The sequence below is a fragment of the Lepus europaeus genome, chromosome 10 (genome assembly GCF_033115175.1).
Source record: "Lepus europaeus isolate LE1 chromosome 10, mLepTim1.pri, whole genome shotgun sequence".
In the NCBI taxonomy this organism is placed as follows: Eukaryota; Metazoa; Chordata; class Mammalia; order Lagomorpha; family Leporidae; genus Lepus; species Lepus europaeus.
The window spans coordinates 10,940,923-10,966,161 of NC_084836.1; the positions used below are offsets into that span (position 1 = coordinate 10,940,923).

General features: G+C 46.0%; 1 protein-coding gene across 6 annotated transcripts in view; it reads right to left on the reverse strand.

Moving 5' to 3' along the window:
* Positions 1–717: 717 nt before the first annotated feature.
* The window catches only part of HMGXB4 (HMG-box containing 4), a 39,148-nt gene continuing 14,626 nt past the window's right edge, over positions 718–25,239 (reverse strand). For all 6 annotated transcript variants that reach the window (XM_062202935.1, XM_062202936.1, XM_062202940.1 and 3 more), the window contains 6 exons: positions 12,290–12,371; positions 11,276–11,340; positions 10,336–10,441; positions 9,723–9,892; positions 3,199–3,321; positions 718–2,790 (listed from right to left, as the gene is read on the reverse strand). In XM_062202935.1, the coding sequence (XP_062058919.1) occupies positions 2,746–2,790; positions 3,199–3,321; positions 9,723–9,892; positions 10,336–10,441; positions 11,276–11,340; positions 12,290–12,371 (591 nt within the window). In that variant the 3' untranslated portion in view covers positions 718–2,745. The remainder of the gene's footprint in view (positions 2,791–3,198; positions 3,322–9,722; positions 9,893–10,335; positions 10,442–11,275; positions 11,341–12,289; positions 12,372–25,239) is intronic.

Genomic DNA, 25,239 nt, shown 5'->3' on the forward strand with positions numbered 1-25,239 from the left:
ACAGCAACCGCGTCTTGAACCGGTGCCCAGATGGGATGCTGGTGTTGCAGGTATTGGCTTTACCCACTGTGCCACAGCACTGGCCCCAAGTGACATCTTTATTCAGGCTAACACCACAACATATAGTTTCACTTGCTGATAGAATTAAATATTAAATTCACTGGATTTCCAGTTTGCAAAAGAGAATGAAATTTTCTACAACAGCAAAACTCATACAGAGATTCTGGTGCGTTGGTGTAATGGGTTGAGCTGCCGCCCGCAACACCGGCATCCCATATGGGCACTGGTTGGAGTCCCAGCTGCTCCACTGCCGATCCAGCTCCCTGAATGCACTTGGGAAAGCAGAGGAAGATGGCCCAATCTTGGGCCCGTGAAGCTCCTGGCTCCTGGCTTCGGTCTGGCCCAGCCCCGGCTGTTGTGGCCAGTTGGGGAATGAACTAGCAGATGGAAGATCTCTGTATCTCTCCCTCTCTCTCTGCCTTTCAAATAAACAAATATATATTTTTAAAAAAAACTAATAGAAAACAGAGTTAGGTGTTAGGAAAATGGCTGAGATTGGGAACTTGACCTCTGCTCTAGGTTTGTTTATTTAGCATGAAATGTGAAAACTGGTTTTATAACTTTGTAGCAAACATGATTAGCATGATTAGGGAAAAGATAGTCGAGACTGGACTACAAATATTAAAAATGTGGTTTTTAATAATATAAGTACAAAATCTTATTTCTTTATACAACCATAATGGGATTTGGATCAAACCACTAGAATTTATTTAAAAAACAAAATAAAACAATGATATAAAAACTGCAAGAAGGTCTGAATCCAAAGATTTTCCTCTAATAGTACCAAATACCACAAGGTACAGATTATTATACAAATGTGTACAAATTTTAAATACAAATACAATAGGGCTGGGTTTCAAAGGAAAACAAACAACAAAAAGCAGGTCCTCCCCAGGATTTCATCAACGCACACATATGACAGCGGCAGGACCGGTTTGTTCCAGCCCCCACTCCCTGCCCCATCACCTTGTGTCAAACAGGAACCTGACCCGAGTATTACGGCCCTGACAGATGCGATCCAGCTGACTTCTGTCCCTGATTTTGGTTCTTGAACATCCCTCTCTTCCTGCTCCCCTCACTAAACCCCAATGCGCTATGGGCGAGAGAGCAATTCAGCAGCCACAATTCTTTCAAGAAGCACAGCCCGGTGATACCACTGTGGGGAGGAGGAGGCAGGCCGGCTGCACCGCACCCCGGATTCGCCTGGGGAGGAGGAGGCAGGCCGGCTGCACCGCACCCCGGATTCACCTGGATGCTGTGGAACTCCACCCGGGCCGGAGGGAAGCACGGTGACCTCCCCACTCGGTCTCAGAGGCAGCGTCAACCCTGCAGTGGTCAGCTCTCTCTCAGCCACTAGGAAGCCCAGCCTGGTCTCGGGAGGGCAGGGCAGCTGGGAACGGTCACAGGCCTTTTTCTTCCACTTTCCTGACATAATTGGAGGCCATGAAGTTCTTCATAAAGAATCAGAATCCCAACATAATGACTCCTTTTTGAGGTACAATACCTTAAAATACAGACGACTTGGGAGTTTTGGAACAGATCGGGGGAGGAAGAAAGGGAGAAAAGATAAATTTGTGTCTTCCACATGCTGTTGCTGGTGGAGGCTTTGTTATTAAATTATATATACAACACAGAAATTTACAGGATAAATTAAGGTCTGAGAGATTTTAAAGAGTTAAATACACATAATTAAAATACACATTCACACACACATATAAATAAACCCACGTGAGCACACTTTTTTGCAGTTCACTTCCATGTGGAATGCAGAACAGACTGCACCTGCCCACGAGCGGGACGAGTAAGAGGGGCCCAGGAATCACGCCGGGCAGGTTTACCTTCCACAACTGCTGGGCAGAGCAGACCTTGCAAGGACTTTGTGGCCAACCTACTGCTGCCAATGAGACACCAGCTCTTAGCTGTGCACACCAGACACTCTGGGTCAGCTCAGAGCACGTGCAGGCTCAACTGGTGGCACCAGCAGCTTTGTCCTTTCTAAGGTAGTTTTTGCTGCCAGGGCTCAAATTCACTCTGCGGCCTCTACTGAGGCCACCAATGGTACCAATGATTACAATAAGATTACAATAAGATTGGAGACATGGACGCCTGTATTGTAGGAACTGGAATGAACCCCTACTCAGTTCACCCAAGCCATCTTAATAACTACAATGGGAATGGTTTTGTCACCTTCCACCTAGGTCACCTCAGGTTGAAAGGTTTTGTACTTTAGTCAATTGGCCTCCTCCCATAATCTTTTCTATCACGTTTCTAACTGTAAGACAGGTAAGGCAAATGGTCAGTGATGAGTCTGGAGGTGTAGCTGAGCTTGGAAAGAAAATTTTAGCTGTCCGTATAGAGATGCACTTGGCACCCAGACAAGCCCCCAGCCCCCAGGTTACACTGATTTTTAAGGCAGATTTGTCCACCATAGGAGAAAAAAAGAATCCCAAGCCCACATTCAAGCCAAAGTTTCCTCTTGGCTAAACCTTTGTCATTTCATCAAATTATTAAAAGCAACATAGTTACAGTCTTATGTATATATTGTACATTATATATATATGTGTGTATAGATATATAAAAATTTAAAACCTACACCCAGAGGCCAGCGGAGGGGTCTGGAACAGTTATATATACACAAACCAGCAAGGGGATAGGACAAGGTTTCTGTCCCAGGATGCTTTGCTGTCACAGTCCAGGCATGATGTAAGCAATGTTGTCTAGTGTGTTTGACTGCAAAACAAGGAAAAACGGTTCAATTGGTCTTGGTTTCCTGAGACACGGTACTTTGTTCAGGGGAAGGAGATGAGAAGGAAGAGGTGGAGTTAGAGAAAACAGATGAGAATGAAGATGGCATCCTGTTGTCTGTTATGCTAGGAGCTTTTCTGCTGACTTCTCCCATTAATCCCAGTAACAAGCAGCAGAAAATCCCTGCATTGTCTCTGTGTAGAAGAGCAAACAGGAGATGCAGGAGTTATAGGACCCCAGGGCTAGAATGCTTCTCTCCAAAGCACTGCTTTGGGAAACAGCATGCATTTAATAAAACAGGATCAACACGTGTCCCAGGGGCTGACAGATGAAGGAAGCCCTGTGCCAAGAAAGTCTGGCCCTTAAAATCCAAGGAAAACAGGGAAAACTCACCAAGACCTGTTTGGGACAGCCATTCAATTCAGGCAGTTGTGTGGTCAGACATGCCAAGGGGCCCAGTGCGCAGATGATGGAATCCAGAAGCACTGACAAGCTGCCAGACACAGCCACCATGCCCTGGAAGGAGAGCAGACTGTGACTCGATCTGAGGCGCTCTCACGTTCTGGCCGACTGCCTCACCTGGTTCTGTAAATCCCGCGCACTTATAATCTGGAAAGTTCCAGCACAAACGGAGGGTCTCCACTTGGACTACTCTCTAAATTGTTTAAAAAGAAAACTTAGACGATACGCTCCTTTGTATATGTCTAACCTATCTTGCTTCCCACTAACTGCTCCTTCCTTAACACAACAGTGAAAAATGCCTGTGCTACTCCTATTGAAGGGGGCTGCTGCAAGGTCCCACGTGCAAACGTTCACCTGTGACGAACACCGGAGACAGGCAGAGCTCACGTGTGACGGCTCTGAGAATTCCACAACCCTTCGCATCCAGATTTTTTTTTTTTTTTAAATTTGGAAGGCAGAGTTACAGAGAGGCAGAGGCAGCAGAGAGATTGAGGTCTTCCATCCGCTGGTTCACCTCCCAAATGGCCGCCAACGGCTGGAGCTGGGCTGATACAAAGCCAGGAGCCTCCTCCAGGTCTCCCACATGGGTACAGGAGCCCAAGCACTTGGGCCATCTTCCACAGCTTCCCCAGGCCACAGCAGAGAGCTGGATCGGAAGCAGAGCAGCCGGGACCTAACCCAGTGCCGACATGGGATGCCAGCACTGCAGGCAGCAGCCTCACCTGCTACACCACAGCGCCAGTCCTCACATTCACATTTAGTACAAACACACAGGGACTTTCCCACTATGTGGCTTTTGACAGCTGAAGACACCATTTTGCTGGGCTGAGGTTTTTACTCCCAAAAAGAAGTGAATTGGGATTATTTTAAAAAATTTAACCTCCTATGTAGTTCAGATTGTCTGTACATTGTGATTCAAAGAGATAAGAGAAAGAAATTTGCATACTGCACATACCCCTGCCCAGCTCTTGCACAACCTGCTTTAACTACAGGCACTGCAAGGGGTCACCCTAGGAGGCAGCACAGCAGAGTCCTTAAAAGAATGAGATCTGGGGCTGGCACTGTGGCGTAGCAGGTAAAACCACCACCTGCGACGCCAGCATCCAGTATGGGCACCGGTTCGAGTCCCGGCTGCTCTACTTCTGATCCAGCTCCCTGCTTATGTGCCTGGGAAAACAGCAGAAGACAGCCCAGGTGCTTTGGCCTCTGTACTCACATGGAAGACCTGGATGAAGCTCCTGGCTCTTGGCTTTGGCCTGGCCCAGCCCTGGCCGTTGTGGCCATTTAGGGGGTGAGCCAGTGGATGGAAGACCTCTCTCTCTCTGCTTCCCTTCTCTGTAACTCTGACTTTCAAATAGATAAATCTTAAAAAAAAAAAAAAAAAAAAAAAAGAATGAGCTCTGGAGAAGACTGTCCAGGCCCAGATCCTGGCTGTCACTCACTGTTTTTGTACCTGGGCAAGCTGCTGATTCGGCTGCACCTGTAAAACAGCACTAATAGCATCTGCAGCATGGACAGGACTGAGATAATAAAGTGTCTGGATGGGGCCGTGGTGACTCCTGTACTAACAACTTCATTTCTAACGCCCATTTCTGGCTGCCTGCTGGGTGTCTTCTCCAGGATATTTTCACTCTCCACACGCCAGCAAGAGGAAGAACCTTCTCCTCCGAACCTCCGAACCTCGCTCCTCCGAACCTGCGTCTCCACATTAACACGGCTTCCCAGTCTCAAAGCCTTGGCCAGCCTCGCTCCTCCGCCCCTCTCCTCCTTCCCAGCCTCGGCTCCTCCCCCCCCCTCCTCCTTCCCACTGTCTTCCCTCTGCATTTTCCGAGGGCAGCACAGCACGTGGCTAAGAACACGGACCTGGAGGCCACACTGCAAATTCAAGTCTCTGCTTCAACACCCAGGGGCTGAACTTTAGAGCAAGTGACAACTTCTCTGAGTTTCTAGCTATTTTTTTTTTTTAAGATTTATTTTATTTATTTGAAAGAGTTACAGAGAGAGGTAGAGCCAGAGAGAGAGAGAGAGAGAGAGAGAGAGAGAGAGGTCTTCCATCCACTGGTTCACTCCCCAGATGCCTGCAATGGCTGGAGCTGGACTGATCTGAAACCAGGAACCAGGATCCTCTCCCAGGTCTCCCACATGGGCACAGGGGCCCAAGCACTTGGGCCGTCTTCCACTGCTTTCCCAGGCTATCAGCAGGGAGCAGGATTAGAAGTGGAGCAGCTAGGACTCGAACCAGCACACATATGGGATGCTGGTGCTGCAGGTGGAGGCTTTACCTACTACATCACAGAACTGTCCCCTAGTCTTTAGTAAACTTTTGTAAAATTGGGGGAAAAAATTCCGTCTCAGAGAGCTGCATGTAAATTACATGAAATAATCCATAAAATGCACTGTAAGTATCCAGTAACTGTTAGTAATATTATTCTATTACTTTTGCCTTGTAGTCCACTGCAGCTAACATTTTCTGTCTGGCTCTGCAGTAGATCCTAAGTTCCTTAAGGGCAGGTGCATATCTGACGCCTCGTTGCATCCTCTTGGTAATGATGTTCTCCATACTATAACCAGGGGAGGCCCTGGGGAAACTTGAATTTACTCAGGTGAAACGGAGTAAGCTTTCAACAAGCGTTTGTGAATTAAAAAAATCTGTCAGGTCTAGACCAGATTATTGTTGTAATCTCTCCCCAATTCTAGACTCTTTCCACTCCAAATTTATCTATTTTATTTTACTAAAAATTTTACTTATTTATATGAGACGTAGAGCCACAGGCAGAGAGGAGAGACAGAGAGAAAGGTCTTCCATCCGCTGTTCACTCCCCAAATGGCTGTGGAGCTGGGCCGGTCTGAAGCCAAGAGAGGAGCCTCTGCCGGGTCTCCCACATGGGTGCAAGGGCCCAGGACTCAAACCAGCACCCATATGGGATGCAGGCGCCGCAGGCAGGGGCTTAACCCACTGTGCCACAGCACTGGCCTTAGCCCAATTTAAATAGAAGACATTCTTGGGGCCGGTGCTGTGGCGCAGTGGGTTAATGTCCTGGCCTGCAGTGCCAGCATCCCTTATGGGCGCCAGTTCTAGTCCTGGCTGCTCCTCTTCCAACCTAGCTCTCTGCTATGGCCTGGGAAAGCAGTAGAAGATGGCCCAAGTCCTCGGGCCCCTGTACCCACATGGGAGACCCAGAAGAAGCTCCTGGCTCCTGGCTTTGGATCAGCACAGCTCCAGCCATTGTGGCAACTGGGGAGTGAACCATCGGATGGAAGACCTCTCTCTCTCTCTCTGCCTGTCCTTTCTCTGTGTAACTGCCTTTCAAATAAATAAATACATCTTAAAAAAAAATTAAATATATAAATAGAAGACGTTCTTAGAGAAAACCAAAGGACAGCTCTGATTACATCCCTCCCCAACCAAAAAATCCTTATGGTTTTGAATGGCAAAATATTAACACTGCAAAATGTCCATGAAGAATCTCTGTAACTTGGGTTCTTATCTTCATTTTCTATTGCATGCATTCCATGTTTGAGTTTTACTGCTAAAATGATGAAACCTATGGTTCATTTTTAAAATAAGATACTTGAGAGGCAGGGTGATAGAGAAAGAGAGAGGAAGGGAGAGGAAGCGTGAGCAACCCTATCTGTTGGTTCCCTCCCTAAATGCCCACAACAGACAGGGACAGGCCAGGCTGAAACTTGGAGCCAGAAACTCAATCCAGGCTCTTACATGGGGGCAGAGACTCAACCACCTGAGTATCACCACTGGCTCTCAGGGTGCACAGGGGCAGGAAGCTGGAGCAGGAACGGAGCCGGGCACCAAACCCCGGTGCTCTGACACGGGACACAGGCCTTGCCAATGTCTGAAACAGTTCCGAGGTGTGGTTAAGCTGGGGTGAGAGTTTAGAGCGCTCCTGGGCTTCCTGTCATCTTTCTCTGCAGGAAACTGTGCGGCTGAGAACCAGATGCACGCCGCTTTCTTGGCGTGGGACGTCTCTCTCCAACATTGCCCAGGACGCAGTTCTAGGATTCCTCTAGAGTGCGGTGTGAATGCCACCTCCCTCTCACCAGGCCTCTCCTGACTCCCCAGCTCAGTGTCCTCCAGTAGCATGCCAACTGCTACGCTTGGGAAGGGTGACAAGATGAGAAGCCACCACGACAGCTGTGCAAATGTTTTCCTCACTTAATTTCATTAAATGAGCCGGCTGAATAGATCAGTGTTCCTTAAGGTGTGGCTTGTAATTTCAGGTGGATTAAGGTGAACATGAATGATTCTGATAGTTATATATCTATTAGGATGTGCTTTAGAAAAAAGTTGGAATATCACCCATGGGACATCAGGGCTATCACTGTAAAGGCACAGAGTTATTTAAAGAAAACTGTAAGTAAATGGTACACAGGAACTGCAGTACTGTGAAGCCCTATGCAAAGGACTGAAGCCACGGACTAGAGGGTGACAGGCAATGGCTACTAAAGCATAAGAGGTTTCCTTAGGGGTGATGAGAATGTTTGAGAACTGAGACAGTTGTGGTGGGCCCACAGCTTTGTGAGTATACTAAAACCCACCAATCCTGCATTTTCAAGGGGGAACTTTACAGTACGCAAATTCTATCTCAGTGAGAGTGTTACAGTAAGTAGACTGGAGAAGCTGCAAAGCTCTCTCTCTCCATGGTTCCCCTTTCTTTTTTTTTTTTTTTTGACAGGCAGAGTGGACAGTGAGAGAGAGAGACAGAGAGAAAGGTCTTCCTTTTGCCGTTGGTTCACCCTCCAATGGCTGCCGTGGTAGCGCGCTGCGGCCGGCGCACCGCGCTGTTCCGATGGCAGGAGCCAGGTGCTTCTCCTGGTCTCCCATGGGGTGCAGGACCCAAGGACTTGGGCCATCCTCCACTGCACTCCCTAGCCACAGCAGAGAGTTGGCCTGGAAGAGGGGCAACCGGGACAGGATCGGTGCCCCGACTGGGACTAGAACCCGGTGTGCCGGCGCCGCAAGGCGGAGGATTAGCCTGTTGAGCCACGGCGCTGGCCCATGGTTCCCCTTTCTATAGGTTCAGGTACCCACAATCAACCTCAGTCCAAAAGTATTACATGGAAAATTTCAGAAGTAAACAATTGATGCTCTTTCTGTCCTGCCTGGAACATGAACCATCCCTTTACCCTGCGCTGGTATATGGTGTTGCACACTATCTGTGGCTTCTGGGATCCACTGGAGGTCTTGGAAGGTAATCCCAGAGCCAACAAGGGACTACTGGACTACATGTGTGCGACTCTTTCTTAGCAACTGCTCGCAGAACCTGGCTTGTTCCAGTTCGTTAGTTATGTACATATTCTATTGCTTCTATTATGCTGTTTCTCATGACAAGAATACTGTCTGTGCTACTCAGGTTTCTATTCCCCAAGTTTTTAGAATAATGCCCAGGCACCTAACACATATCTGCAAAAGCAAACAGAAATATCTCTGAAAATCTGGAGTATGAAAGAGTTTAAAATAAACCATTTTTGCTTTTAACTTTTTAGGAAAAGTAGGAATGATTAAACATGAAAAATAACTCAGCATCATCGAATACTTTATTCTGAAACTATCTTTATTCATTTAGTTATCTGGGCCCATACAAAAAACACACAAGTTCTTCTGACACCTGCTGGGTTTTCAGAAACTAGCCAAAGTAGTTAAGACACATGTCCCTCTTTTGTGGCCTTTTAAACTGCATTTTGTGAGTAATTCAACTTCCACAGAGAAGCAAGTGATTAGTTTTATATTCCCACACTGATTTCTTAGCTTAAAAATGGCTTCAGTAGCTTAGATTGATTTCTTTGCTGAAATGTCTTATTAGAACTAAAGTTTGCCGCCTGGCACTGCAGGCAGCAGCTTTACCGGCTATGCCACAGTACGGCCCCGACACTACATTTAAAAAAAAAAGGAAGGGCCGCCTCCTGGGATGCTGGCATCCCATGTGCGCGCCAGTTTGAGTTCCATCTGCTCCACTCCAATCCAGCTCCTTGCTAATGCACCTTGGAAAGTGGTAGAAAATGGCCTAGGTGCATGGTCTCCTACACCCATGTGGGAGACCCGGAAGAAGCTCCTGGCTCCTGGCTTCGGATTGGTGCAGCTCCGGCCATGGCGGCCAACTGGAGAGTGAACCAGCGGATGGAAGATCTCTCTGTCTTTGTAACTCCGCCTTTCAAATAAATAAAATAAACCTTTAAAATAAATTAAAAAAAATTAGCTACAGGGCATTCTACTTTCTTTTCGTGGCATGGTTTCAATAGGATGGTATTAGTGTAAAGTCTGAGAGCCCGTAAGTCAAACCCAAATCTCGAGATGTTTCTAGTGCCATGCTGTCTTTTCCACTGTAGCCTAGGTCCTGGCAATACTTAGCATAACGTAGTTGCTCAATGTAAGGGTGTGAAATGAGTGAATGGATCCCATTACACAGGCGAGCAGCCATGCCGCTGACTGCTGTACCCACCTCTGTCTCCTGCAGGCGGTGGCCAATGAGGCTGAGGGACTCGCCCAGGAGCTGCAGGTGAGCAGCAACATCAATGGGCTCGGTCTCAGGGGCTTTGGCTGGCGAGGCTGGTAGCAGCATGGTGGTGGGCGGGGACTTCTTCTGGGGTGACAGTACTCCTGAAGAAGCAGCTGAGAGCAGAGAGGGGAAGTTGAGAAACTTGCCTACAGTCTTGAGCACCACAGAGACTTTCTTTCTGATTTTCCCTTTTATGAACTATACCAGGCATTAGCAAAACAACAGCCTGGGGGTAAATGTAGCCCATGACCTCTGTGGGGTCTGCTAGCTAAGAATAGTTCTAAATTTTTAAATGGTTGTAGAGAAAACAAAGAAAGCAAATGGCAAACAAGGCCTCTAATATTCACTCTCTGAACTTTTACAAAAAGTGTGCTGACCCCTGCTTCACATTTCTCAATCTGAACATCTTTCTTTGCAGACTGTAACTCTGGTAATAATACCTGGGTACCAAGGCCTGCTGCTACGAGCAGCTGCTTTCCCAGTTTCCTACCAAGGAAGCAAAGCGCACAGTGCCTCCCAGAAAGAACTCAGAGCAGCAGGGCAGTGTGGTCGTCACCTTTCACTTTCACGGACCCTTCGGAGCCGGACGCTTTTCTCTTCACAGTTGTAGCTTCCGCTTTGTTCTGCTTGTGTTGTAGATACTGAGCTTTCTGCTTCCAAATCTGTAACCACATTAGTGCTCAGTGGGCAAGGAGGACAAAGGAGCCAAAGGAAGGCAGTCGTGGCAGGACAGTGAGGAGGGGGCAGAGAGGGTCCATGCTCACTCTAAGCCGCGGGCCCTGGGTCAGCTCAGACAGGTGACTATTGACTTCTGAGCAGGGGACGAGGAACATTCCTCAGGGCTGATGGCCAAGTTCAGTTCTGACTTTCAGATCACTGAAATGTGAAATCATCGAGCCAACATCTGGCTCAACAGACTGTCCCAATGCCAGTAGCAGGATAGCGATGACAGGGAAAACAGACACCACCGATCAACGTTCTGGGTGAGACACTGTTGTTTCATCTAGATGAATTGTGCCTTAAGGCAAGACAGCGACTCTGACACCACCTCCTACCACCCAACTGCGAAGTGACCGTGAGGGACCTGGCTATGAGATCTGCCGCTGCCGTCTCATCTTCTGGGCAGTGGGCACACGACCTGGCCAGTGCGCGCGTCCACACGCGTTCCCTGGTTTTCAGGCCAGGGCTGAAGAGTCCATGTTCAGACTCTTTTAACACTTTAATCATCGTCCAAGTTAGGGCACATTTTGGCTCAAAAGTCACTTTTTTGGAAAAAAGATGAGACAAAGTTAGCAAAGACGGCCTACCCACAGCCAAATCCTCGCTGAGAGTCGACAGACAGCAGTGGTGTTAATGCCCTCTGCTAAACCACTTTCCAGTGATTTGTAATTTTTTTCACTGTTTTTAGCATCGTCTGGCTGCATGGTCTATGGGAAATTGAAAATTTTGGAAGGCAAAAAACAATGGAAACACAGCTGTGTGTAGAGTGTACTTACCAGTTTGTCCTTTTCTGGCAGTTGCTTCCACACCTCAGCCAGTTTTTTACTAAGTTCCCCAAAATCTGGCATAAAAGAGTAAAAAGCCCGATACAGTAAAGGGTTAACTACTATCAACAATACAGAAGATTTATGGGAGCAACAATTAGAAAAAGGGTCTTGAAGAACAGATTTACACACCACAAGCTTCTTTCAGAAAACAAAAGCCAACTCCATCACTTCTTGTCTGATTTTTCTCTATTGCAATCGAAATGTTTTGGTGGTCACGAGGTGGGCTCAAAGCCTCCCATCTGTGGTCTCTAGGGGTTTCTTCCTTAAGCATCTTTCTTTTTATTTGATTCCACAACATAAAATCTGTCAACTTAGGTTAACGACAATATGCTATAAACAATCTGACAAAGGACACTAGGTTTTTACCAACTTTCTGAGCAACCAGAATCAAAGAAGCACCTCGTGACAGTCCCTCAGAAGCCATGTGGAGCACCCCCTTGCCATTCAAGTCCCGGTTTTACACTTTACAAAGCACATTCGTATGTGTGCCCCATGGCAACCTTGTGCAGTGGGTAGAGCAGCTGTTTCACACACTGGGCAAATGACAGTTGTAGAGGTTAAGTGACTTGTCCAGGGTCTTCGGTCTAACGTTTTTCTCATCTAACTTCTAAAGGGAGACGAAGACAAATAATATGATACAAGTCATCTCAGTCTACCTGCATACCCAAGGGCAGCTGTAACAGTCAGCTGTAGGTTCTTGGGAATGTATGTTGAAGTGCATTTACAAACGCACCATGCTCTGTAACACTGAATGTTACACAGTTTCTCACTTAGCATGTACGGACAGCTCATCTCTGTCATCAATGGTGAGCTAAGGGAAAATCCAAAATGATTTGCAGAACTGAGCAAAGAAAGGAGATTTGTTTTACAACACTGTGGGAAGAAATCTCCTGCTGACTGAAACTGCACTGCTTCAGAAAGATGAACGCAAAGTAGAAAACTGAAGATCAGAAACGTTCTTACCTATACCTGGGTGGTCAGCCACAATGGTTACACGATACTCTTTACAGAACACCTGGTAGGCCGACATGTTCTTCTTTTTTGGCTAGTGCCACAGAGGAGACAGAACAGGGCAAGACATGATTAGAACCCAAGCTACTATTAGTAATCCTCAATCCATGGTGACAAAACAGAAAGCACACCTATACTTTTTTTCATCCAGGAAAGGGTTCCAACCATCTTTTCTAAAAAGGGTAATTTTTCCTCCATGCTACTTATAGCTCAGAAATGAATACTACTTTTATCAAGTAAAAGCCATGTGCTAAATTATTTTTAAAATTCTCAGGTTATAGCAGCTATAGGCTCATAAGCAGTATGGCGTTTCATTCTTCTATAGGCAACCCCACACTATAAATTTATTCATTTTTAAAAGATTTTTATTTATTTATTTGGAAGTCAGAGTTACAGAGAGAGAAGGAGGGAGGGAGGGGAGGGAGGGAGGAGGGGGAGGGGGAGAGGGAGAGAGGGAGAGGGAGAGAGAGAGAGAGAGAGAGAGCGAGCTCTTCTATCCACTCATTCATAGGGCCAGCAATACATTGTGGTGTAGCAAGTAAAGCCACCACCTGTGATGTTGGCATCCTCTATGGGTGCCGGTTCATTTCCTGGCTGCTCCACTTCTGATCCAGCTCCTTAATGGCCTGGGCAAAGCAGCAGAGGATGGCCCAAGTGTTTGGGCCCCTGCATTGTCATAATCCCTCATAATCATGAGGGAGACCCAGATGAAAGATCTTCCTCTTTCAAACAGATAAACAAATATATAAATATATATATATTTAAAAAGAACTAAGTGCTAAGAGAATCCACATATTCTGAAGTGTATATTTTGTTCACCTTTGAAAACTAGAGTAACTTAATTTCCTTTTAAAATTTAGGGCCCAGGACTGGCGCTGTGGTGCAATGGGTTAAGCTGCTGTCTGCAGTGCCAGCATCGATGTGGGTATTGGTTGGGGTCCCAGCTACTCCACTTCTGGTCCAGCTCCCTGCTAATGTGCCTGGAGAGCAGCAGAAGATGGTCCAAGTGCTTGGGCCCCTGCACTCACATGGGAGAGCCGGATAAAGCTTCTGGCTCTTGGTTTCGGCCTGGCCCAGTCCTGGCCGTTGTGGCCATTTGGGGAGTGAACCAATGGATGGAAAATCTCTCTCTCTGCCTTTCCATCTCTGTACCTCTACCTTTCAAATAAATAAACAATAAATAAATATTTTTTAAAAAATTTAGAGCCAGACACCCAAGAGCCAAATCTATGTCCTTTTGTTTCTGGAATTTTCATTTCTAGTTTTATAATTTCCCTGTTTCTATTTTTATTATCAGTTGTATATTATCATTACTTTACTATTTGCATTCTTCTGGTTAAAGTTGAGAAGTAAATGAATAACTGAAGATAATTCTTAGACAGTCAATGTCAGATGGACTACTTTCACCTCCACAAACAGGTTCACATTACTTGAGGCCATGCTTTTCACTGTATTATGACAATGCCAAAAGCAATGTTCGATTTTTGAGAAACAAAATCAAATCTACTTAAAAGCCAGTCCAAAAGGGGATCGATGGATCAATTGATCTATCTAGCTGATAAAAGGCATCTATCTAGCTGATAAAAGATTATATCACTATCTATCTGATAAAAGATTATATAACGATCTATCTACCTATCTGATAAAAGATTATATTACCATACATTCTAATATGTAACTATCCATAGATCGAGGGAAAAAAGTTAAGTTTTGCTACCTGGAAGGGGGCATTAGACATTATCTGCCCAAATTTCTCATTTTGAGGATGAAAAAAAATAAACTAAGAGACATAGGGAGTTGTCAAGAGTCCCACAACTAAGTGACTTGCAATACCACAATGACTACAACCCTGACTTCCACAAGTCCTGACTCCCAGAGCAATGCATTATGGGCCAAAGAGACAAAATGTCCTTAAAGATAAAGCTATTACTTAATCTTCAGAAAAGGTTATTGCTTTTTAACCAGAGATGTTGTCAGTGCCACTTTCCTCACAAGCTCATCTGTAAGCAGTGATGATCAGTTCCCATCTCCGCTCCGGTTTTGTTACAATGGTAGGAACCCACGGGACTTTCAACACTCCCGGGAACTTCTGCTTGCCTTGAGTGAGATTTTTTGAACAAAACCACACCAAGGAACACAGTCCTGCCACCTACCTTCAGAGTTGCACTTGTTTTAAAGAAGGTTATTGTGCACTTTGTTTCTCTGCCTAGTTCTGACCGTTGTTTCTATCAACTACCTTCCAAGGACTGGTGACAATGAAAGAATTGAGTGATGGCTCTTTTACGCCAAATGGAATTCTAAAATCATTTTGAGGAATGGAAACATTCCTATACAGCTTCCAAGGGAAATGTTTTGAACGAGATGGCACTTATTTGAAAAACTGTGGCATGCTTATTAAAAATATACCTTCAAAATTTAATATTAGTCTTTTTAAAATGGCTTATCTATATGCCTGACATTTACTAGAGCACACAATGAAAGAATAACATGTGGAAGTCTATACATTGTCCAGTTTTTCCCAACTGCAGAATCAATCGACAGCATTAGAAAGAATATGTGCTTGAGAGCTTTCACAGTTCATCTGGCCACATCATAAAACTTGCAAGGAAGGTATTTTAACAATGTTTTCTCAAACACAATATAGTCAAAGGTTAATGGTCCCTATTCCACAAAGCTGTCTACAGCTGAAAACATAAAATTAAAATGACGTGTATAAAATTATTAACACTTCTTAGCCAATATAGCAGTTCCAAACTCACACAATGAAGAAAGGGGTCCCCTCATAACCCTTACAAAGGACTTTATTCAAATGTATAGGAAATAAACTAGCATTAGTTGAGAAACTTTACTGGGTGGTAGTATTATAAGTAACTATGAGGATGAACTTTCGAGCTCAGATCTTATTTTTTTGGGAGAACATAAAATAGTACAAAACACATAAATTCAAAGTTTAAAGGGCCACCATTTTGTCCCAACTAACCCATATACTAATTATTTGATACTGAATAAAACACACGAGAAGCAGATAGCTTTTCTGACATTTGATACTAAAAGTATTTCAACGGCCAAGAAGGAAGAGTAGAGACTAAAAAGAAGGAAAGATTTCAAGGGTAACAGAAAAAAAAAAAGCCCCTTCCTAAAGTGCTCTGGCATTCGTCTGTTAACAAGCATCCACTGAGTGTTCACCATGGCAGACACTGGGAACACAGCCAGACCTGTGATCGCACAGCTACGGCAGATCAACACATCATGGCAAAGCGCACTGCTATCACAGGGAAAGTACTGGGTGCCACGGCAACAGATAACAGGAGTGCCTCACCTGTCAGGGAGGGTGACGACGAATCTCCACCTGAATGTGGGGAGGAGCAGGCAGATGGAGAGAGGTGAAGGGTATTATAGGCAGAGGGAATGAAGAAGAAGAGAGGTAAGAGATGACGTTAGAGAAGCAGGCAGGACCCATACACATAGGCCCCGTAGAACTTTAGAGCCAGACTGGAAGGAGCAGCATTCTCAGTGGGAAGTTACACAGGGAGAACTGCCCTTCAGGACTGCAGAGAACAGTGTAGGGGAAGACCACCCAGGAAGCTGCTGCAGGAGCGCTGGGCAGGGGATGCCAGCCTGCAGCCAAGACAGCTGCTAGAGAAAAGCAAAGATTGGAAGGGAGAGCAGTGGCCTACCTGTCGGAAATAATGTGTCAGAATGGAAGAGCCTGGCCTTTGGAGAGCAACAGAGCTGGGTTAGAACCCTGAGCATACTAATTACTACTGCCGCACTTCTGAGAAGCTTAGTTTCACTCCAAGGTAGACTGGGATAAGACCACTTAACAGGAGGGTAGAAATTAATCAAATGGTGTCTGGCAGTACAAACCATGTTATTTTAGTGGTGGGCAAAGTTCAAGGTGGCCCCCAAGATGTCTGGTCCCTGGGAACATGTCCTTTGAGTTGCTCTCCCCTTAACTGTGGGCAAGCCTGGTGACCATGATGAGTTATCAGTCCCAGGATTGTGTTATATGGCAAAGGGGATTTTGCAGATGTTGAATTAATCAAAAGGTGAGACGAGGCCTGACAAGAAGTAGGGCTGGCGCTGTGCTATAGCAGGTTAAGCTGCTGTCAGCATCCCCTCAGGTGGCCAGTTGTGATCCACCTCCCCGCTAATGCAGCTGGGAAAGCAGCAGATGATGGCCCAATTACTTGGGTTCTAGCCACCCATGTGGGAAACCCAGATGGAGTTCCAGGCTCTTGCCTTCAGCCTGGACTGGTCCCACCCACTGCAGCCATTTGGGGAGTGAACCAGTGGATGGAAGATCCTTCTCTGTTTCCCCCTCTGTCATTCAGCCATTCAAATAAATAATTTTTTTTTAAAAAAGAGACAAGAAGCTCAGTAAAAGTTATTTTTTCGATACCAATAAATCTATTCTAAAGTATATCTGGAAAGGCAAAAGACCCAAAAGAACCAACACGGTACTGAAGAGGTAACAAGGTGAAGAACTGGCACTACCCTACTTCTGCACTTACTACAAATCTACAGTAACCAAGAGAGTGTGGTATTAGCAAAAGAAAAAATGGAACAGAATAGGGAGCCTAAAAACACACGCACATAAACAGTCAGCTATCTCTGACAAAGGAGCAAGGCAACACAATGGAACAAAGACAGTCTTTTCAAGGAATGACACTAAAACAACTAGACATCCACATGCGGAAAAAAAAAAAAATCTAGTCATAGACCTTACACCCAGCACAAAAACTGATCCAAAATGAATCAGAAGCCTAAACAGAACACAAAGTTATTAAAACTCACAGAAGATAACTCAGGAGAAAAATCTAGATGACCTAGGGTTTGGTAATTACTTTTTTTTTTTTTTTTTTAAATGATCAGAGAGCTCAAGAGATTGAGATAGACACAGAAGGGCTGGCGCCACAGCTCAATAGGCTAATCCTCTGCTTGCAGCACTGGCACCCCGGGGTTCTAGTCCTGGTCGGGGCACCGGATTCTGTCCTGGTTGCCCCTCTTCCAGGCCAGTTCTCTGCTGTGGCTTGGGAGTGCAGTGGAGGATGGCCCAAGTTCTTGGGCCCTACACCCGCATGGGAGACCAGGAGGAAGCACCTGGCTCCTGGCTTCGGATCAGCGCAGTGCGCTGGCCGCAGCGGCCATTGGAGGGTGAACCAACGGCAAAGGAAGACCTTTCTCTCTGTCTCTCTCTCTCACTGTCCACTCTGCCTGTAAAAAAATAAAAAAATTAAAAAAAAAAAATTGAGAGACACAGAAGGCTCCCGTTCATTGGTTTACTCTCTACATGCCTGTGACAGCTGGGTTGGGATGGGCTGAAGCCGGTCTTGGGAATTCAATTCCCACGTGGGTGGCAGGGACCCAATTGCTTGAGCCATCACTGCTGCTTCCCAGGGTGTACATTAGTCGGAGGCTGGAGTCAGGAGCAGAGCCAGGACTTGAATCCAGGCACTCTGATATGGGATGCAGGCAGGCATCCTAGTGAGCATCTTTACTGTCAGGTCCAACACCCAGACCAATGACCATTTTTTGGGTGACACCTTAGGACGATCCATCCTAGGAAAAAATGATAAACTAGATTTTATGAGAGTTTAAAACTTCCCTGGGCTGGCACTGAGCTGGTAAAGCCGCTGCCTGCAGTGCCAGCATCCCAAGTGGGCACCGGTTCAAGTCCCAGCTGCTCCATTTCCTACCCAGCTCTCTGCTATGGCCTGGGAAAGCAGTAGAAGATGGCCCGAGTCCTTGGGCCCCTCCACCCACGTGGGAGACCTGGAAGAAGCTCCTGGCTCCGGATCGGCACAGCTTCGGCCATTGCGGCCATCTGGGAAGTCAACCATTGGATGGAAGACCTCTTTCTACCTCTGCCTCTGCCTCTCTGTAACTCTACCTTTCAAATAAACAAACAAATCTTTAGGAAAAAAAAAAAAGTTTAAAACTTCTGGGGCCAGAACTGTGGCGCATCAGGTTAAGCCATTGCCTGTGACCCCTGTAGGCCATGAGCAATGGTCTGAGTTCTAGCAGCTCCACTTTCTATCCAGCTTTCTTGGTAATGTGTCTGGGAAAAGGAGTGGAAAGTGCTTGGGCCCCTGCCACCCACATGGGAGACCCAGATGGAGCTCCTGACTCCTGGCTTCACCTGGCCCAGCCCTGGCTGTTGTAGCCATTTGTAAAGTGAACTAGAGAATTGAAAATTCTCTCCCTCTCTGTGTCTCTTCCCAATCCCCTGAAATTTTTGCCTTTCCAATAAATAAAAAAGAAAGACAACCAATGGCATCATTCAAATTCTCAACTCCTTCCCAAATTCAAAAAACAAACAATCAAAACAAAAATTAAAACTTCTTCTCTGTGAAAGACACTGTTAGATGAGTGAAAAGACAATACACAGATCAGGAGAAAATATGTGCAAGAGATATAGCTGATAAAGCATTGTTATCCAAAATATTCAAAGAGCTTAGAATAAGGTAAGAAAAGAAACAACCCAATGAAAAGCTGGACCAAAGACCTTGAAAGGCAGCTGATCGAGGACATACAGATGATAAGCAAACAAGAAAAGACGTTCCACATTATTGTATGTCATCAGAGAAATGCGAATCAAAACAACATTAAGATACCAGTGTACACCTATCAGAATGGCCAAAGTCCAGAACACTGACACCACCAAATGCCGGCGAGGATGTGCAGTAACAGGGACTCCGTCACTGCTAGTGAGAAAGCAAAACGACACAGCCACTTTGGTGGTTTCTTTCTTTCTTTTTTTTTTTTTTTAAGATTTTTATTTATTTGACAGGTAGAGTTAGACAGTGAGAGAGAGACAGAGAGAAAGGTCTTCCTTCCATTGGTTCACCCCACAAATGGCTGCTACGGCCGGCGTGCTGCGCCGACCTGAAGCCAGGAGCCAGATGCTTCCTCCTGGTCTCCCATGCAGGTGCAGGGCCCAAGCACTTGGGCCATCCTCCACTGCCTTCCCAGACCATAGCAGAGAGCTGGACTGGAAGAGGAGCAACCAGGACCAGAACCCGGCGCCCACATGGGATGCCAGCGCCACAGGTGGAGGATTAACCTAGTGCGCCATGGCGCCGGCCCCATGGTGGTTTCTTGTAAAACCAAACCAATTCTTACCATGTAAGGTGTCAGTTGTGCACCTTGGTATTTACTCAAAGAAGCTGAAACTTGTGCCCACACAAAAACCCACACAAGGATGTTTACGGCAGCTTTACTCATAACTGCCAGAACTGGAACGCAACCCAGATGTCCTGCAGTCACTGAATGGACAAAGTGTGGTACATCCAGTAATAAAATAGTACTTAGCACTAAAGGAAAACAGAGTTATCAGGTCATGAAAAGACATGGAGGAAACTGAAGTACATATTGTTCGTGAGAGCGAATCTGAAAGGCTATGTGTCACATGATTCTACCACACAGGATTCTGGAAAAGGTGAAACTGTGGCAGAAGGAAAAAGACCAGCGGTTGCCAAGGGAAGCATAAAGAGGTAGAACACAGGGTCTTTAGGGCAGTGACACTCTAGCAGGAGACACAGATCATTAAACATTGTCTAAACCCACAGAATGCCCGACACCAGGACTGAGCCCTGGAGTGAACTGTGGACTTTGGAGGATGTGATGTGTCAGGGTAGGTTCATCAGCTGTTAACAGCCTACACTCTGGTGGTGGATACTGATAGTGGGGCAGGCCACCCATGCATGGGATGGCTTGGGAAGGGGATATGGGAAATGTCTTTGTATTTTTCTCTGAAGTTTGCTATGTATCTAAAACTGCTCTAAAAATAAAGCCTTAAAATTTCTCTCCCAAAAATTTCAGATGTAAGAGAAACCACATTAAAGTAGACCCTGAGCAGAGAACCTGGGTAAGCCTTACAGAACTGTGAAATAATAAATGGATGTTGTTTTAAACAACTAAGTTTGTGACAATTTGTTACTCCACAATGAAAAACTAATATGAGCTCTTTTCTACTCTTAATTTCTTAAAACAGAAGTTGCGGTACCCCAAAAGCCAATACTAAATTTTTTTAAAAATAGAAATTATGGCAAAGGATAGAATAAAACTTTCGTTTTTCTTTTACATTTATCTTATTTGAAAGACAGAGAGAGAGAGAGAGAGAGAGAAGCAGGTACTGAAAGAGAGACTGAGAGAGATCTTCCATCCACTGGTTCACTCCCTAAATGGCTGCAACAGCTGGGGCTGGGCCAAGCTGAAGCCAGGAATCAGGGGCTTCATCTGGGTCCCACATGGGTACAGGGACCCAAGGACTTGGACCATTTTCCCAGGTGCATTAGCAGGGAGCTGCAATGAAAGTGGAGCAGCTGGGACTCGAACCGGCACCCAAATAGGATACTGGCATTGCAGGTGGCAGCTCAACCTGTTACGCCACAATGCTGGCCCTGACTGAAACTTTCCATAACAAAGAAAATGCCAGCAAGCACTCATGATAAAATTTTTCATTTAAATAGTAAAGGTCCTATGAGCAGTTTTAACATTCTTTTGGTAAAGCAAGATCTGTTTAGAGCTGTTGTAGAAGTGAGCGCTGGGTGCTAATTCTCCTTTATTAATTTAGTAGCAGCTTTACATCCTACGATGTCTTAATTAAGATACTTCTTTACAAATCCTTTATTGTGCCCAAGATACAATGGAGCAGCATTACACACACACACACACAGTTAAATTGTATTTTATATTTGGATTATTCTGGGTGATTCCACCTGCCATTTATCCCACTCTAAGGACACACACCTTGGGGTAATGTGACATGATATCTAAATTTGCTTTCCCCAAATAGTTTCTGTGTGTCTCTCTCCATGTGGACAACTCACTCAGTGTGATTCTGACATCTGCAGTTACAATTCTTTAAGAAAATTATGGTTCCTGATTACATGTCGATGACTTCCCTCATTTGGTGTGAAGAGAAAGAAAATGTAGCTCTGGAGGGACATCCTGCTGGACAGAGAACATGTCAGCCTGCAACAGGAGCCCTTCTAGGACATTTTCTGGGGAAACTATCTTCACTTTATGTGCTGACCTTAGAATCTAACCACTGTGGAAGATACAACGCCAGCCTATGGTCTGTGGACCTAAAGTTCAGATTTTAAACATAAGGGTTAAAAATTTTCCAGGGTACACACCATTTTTCTAAATGAGTAGAGAAATATACAAAGAGTAGAGATTTCCAATAATTTCAATCATTTCCAGTAATTCCAGTCATTCCACCGTATACTTTCTAAGCAAGAACACACAGGACAGCCAGGGAATCACACCTGGAATACACAGAGTATGCTTTAACTTAATAAAGCATTAATATTTTGAAAACTCGGATACGTGTTAGTAGCAAATCACTGCACTCAGTCATTCCACTTAATAAATGTGACTCAGGATGTAACTTTACAGCCAGAATCTCCTCTTAAATGCTTCATGAGCTATGTCACAAAATCAAGATGTTTTCAATGTTCCTTCTTAATGTTCTGTATAAAGCAGTCCTATTCAGCTTTTTTGGGTAACAAAACTCTGGCAATCTCATGAAAATCCCTCTTCCTAACTCTGGTTCAAGATCCTGTTTCAAAGGATAAAACATCCAGGGGTTAAGGACCAATACACTTATGAATCTTGAAAATAAAATTTGGTTTTCTTGGGCTAATGACAGAAACCCAGTCCTTCAATTTCCCCAATATAAATTGCTAATAATTGCACCCCTATGATACATGATGTTAACATCACATAGGAGACATTGTTCTAAGAGCTATAATCTTGTAACTATCCTAGGAGGTAAGTTCCATCATTGCTGCCGAGGTAACCAGGAGGAAAGCAAGACCCACAATAGTAAACCCAGGCAGTGCAGGTCCAGCAGGGCACAAGCAGGCTGCCTTTGGGGCTGAGACCTAAGCATTAGACTACCTGATGCTTTTTTTTTTTTTTTTTTTAGGATTTATTTATTTATTTTGAAAGAGTTACAGAGAGAGAGAAGGAGAGGCAGAGAGAGAGAGGTCTTCCATCTGTTGGTTCACTCCCTAACTGGCCACAATGGCCAGAGCTGCATCCATCTGAAGCCAGGAGCCAGGAGCCTCCTCTGGGTCTCCCATGAGGGTGCAGAGACCCAAGCACTCGGGCCATCCTCCACTACTTTTCCAGGCCACAGCAGAGAGCTGGATCAGAAGTGGAGCAGCCGGGACTTGAACTGGCGCTCATAGGGGATGCTGGCAACTGCAGGCAGCGGCTTCACCTGCCACGCCACAGTGCCAGCCCCCTGACGCTCTTTTTGATTAAGATGCTCAACTTGATTAAGATGCTCAAATGTGAACTGGCTAAAGAAAAGGCTACCAGATGGGTAAGGTTTCCATACTAAAGCTTTTTTAACCATTTTGAATGGAAATCTTTCTAGCATGTACTCTACACATCCACTATCTCTCATGACACACCACTGATGGTAATTTAAATACTTTGTATACAGCAGAAAGGGCACGGTCCTGCAGCAGAAGAACAGCAGCTCAAAGCCCTGCTCTGCCACTCGCAGGTGTGCGTCCCGGGCAGGCTGCTTCAGTTCTGTGAAGTGAGATACAGTCCCATGGCCAACCACACAGAACGCAGTGAGTGTAAGACACATTAACAGAGCTCCGCACCCAGCGGTCTGACCGCTGATTCCCACTCCGTGCTTCTGCCCCTTCCAGAAGGCAGCTCCGGCAGCGGCTCCTCTTCCTCTCTCAGGATGGTGACCTGCGACCTACTGTGCTGCCCTTCAGAACGCGGAGCTCAGGTGCTCCGAACACCCTGCGTTCTCTCATGTCGAGCCTTCACCTGGCGCTCTCATCCACCGAGGAAAGCCCTATTGCTCTTTTCCACTGAGAACACTGGCGTGGCCTTGAGATCTGGATCAGATACCTGTCCCAGGAACCCTGTCATTCCCAGGCTTTCCTGAGGTTCAACATACTGGATACTCTGAGAGCAGACAATGTACGTTACTCCTCTTCATCCTCTTAGCACCTGGCAAGTGCCAAGCACAGGGAAGTGCAGAACAGGGGCCAATGCTGTGGGGTAGTAGGCTAGGCCTTTGCCTGCGGTGCCGGCATCCCACATGGGCACCGGTTCTTGTCCTGGCTGCTCCTCTTCCGACTTAGCTCTCTGCTTATGCCTGGGAAAGCAGTGGAAGATGGCCCAAGTGCTTGGGCCCCTGAACCCGCGTAGGAGACCGGAAGAAGCTCCTGCCTCTGCCTCTCTGTAACTCTGCCTTTCAAATAAATAAATAAATCTTTAAAATTTTATTTATTTATTTGAAAGGCAGGGTTAGGGAGAGAGAAGTCTTCCAGCCACTGGTTCCTCCCCAAATGGCTGCAACGGCCGGAGCTGGGCCAATCTGAAGCCAGGAGTTTCTTCTGGGTCTCTCACGTGGGTGCAGGGACCCAAGGACTTGGGCCATCTTCTACTGCTTTCCCAGGTGCATTAGCAGGGAGCTGGATGGAAGTGGAGCAGCCAGGACTCAAACCGGTGCCCATATAATAAAAAACCTTCCACTCCGGCCAGCGCCGTGGCTTAACAGGCTAATCCTCTGCCTTGCGGCGCTGGCACACCGGGTTCTAGTCCTGGTCGGGGCGCTGGATTCTGTCCCGGTTGCCCCTCTTCCAGGCCAGCTCTCTGCTATGGCCCGGGAAGGCAGTGGAGGATGGCCCAAGTCCTTGGGCCCTGCACCCGCATGGGAATCAGGAGAAGCACCTGGCTCCTGGTTTCGGATCAGCGCGATGCGCCGGCCGCAGCGGCCATTGGAGGGTGAACCAACGGCAAAAAGGAAGACCTTTCTCTCTGTCTCTCTCTCTCACTATCCACTCTGCCTGTAAAAAAAAAAAAAAAAAAAAAAAAAAAAAAAAAAAAAACAACCTTCCACTCCAAAGGGATGAGCTATGGGTGGGAAACTATCAAGATGCTACATACGATTTCTATACTCTTCTTTAAAAAGCAGGACCAAAACTAGCCCACAGAAACCAAAAACCACCCCTAAGACACAACTTCACACCTAGAGGCTACCTTTCGGCAAGGAGGTAGTCCAATTTCCCTTCTTCGTGTCTATCAAAATTTCCCAGAGTGCACCCCACTGCACTCACTTCCACGTCAGGCCCCTCCTCCCATCCCTGTCAAGTGACAGGGCTCCATTCTTCCCCGATGCACTTGAACACCTGGGCTTGCCAGCCTGCCACTTTCCATGTTTCCCTTCCAACACAACTCTGCCCCATCTTCTCCAATAGTGCCCAACGTAAGTGTTCTCCAAGATCCTGGGCTCAATTTCCTTATTTGTTCACACATCCATACTCATGAACACCTAGCTTTAAATTGTTAATCCTAGTTCCAATTGTTCTCTGGAAATTCCCACGGAGATGATGACTATGACAGTTAATACTACCAAAAGCTCACTAAGGAGCTCAGCATTGTGCAAAGACAAAAGTGCCCAAACTTCCTTGGCTCACTGCAGTGCCCATGTGGGTCTTCACGCCATGCTCGCTTTTTTAATCACGGCAATCAGACGACCCAGCTTAACAAAGACACAGCACCATCTAAAGCGATGCAACATTATATGTTGATTAGTACTGAGCCAATAGCTCATGAGATATTTGACAAATGTCAAGTACTGCTGTTTCTCTTGAAAGTTTAAATATCTGGTAGTGCCTGGTGAGTTGATGAGGCTCTCAGAGAGCCTAGGCACACTGAAGCCCTAAACACTTTTACCCTTTTTACCTCATTCTTAATCCTCAACGACCCTGTTATCATCCTCAACAGAAAGAGAGACATTATGCAACTTGTCCAACATCACATAACTGTGGTAGGGAAGAGGCAGGATTTGGACCTAGGTGGTCTGGCTCCACAGTCTGTACTCTCTACCACTTAGCATGCTGAAAACCTGGTGC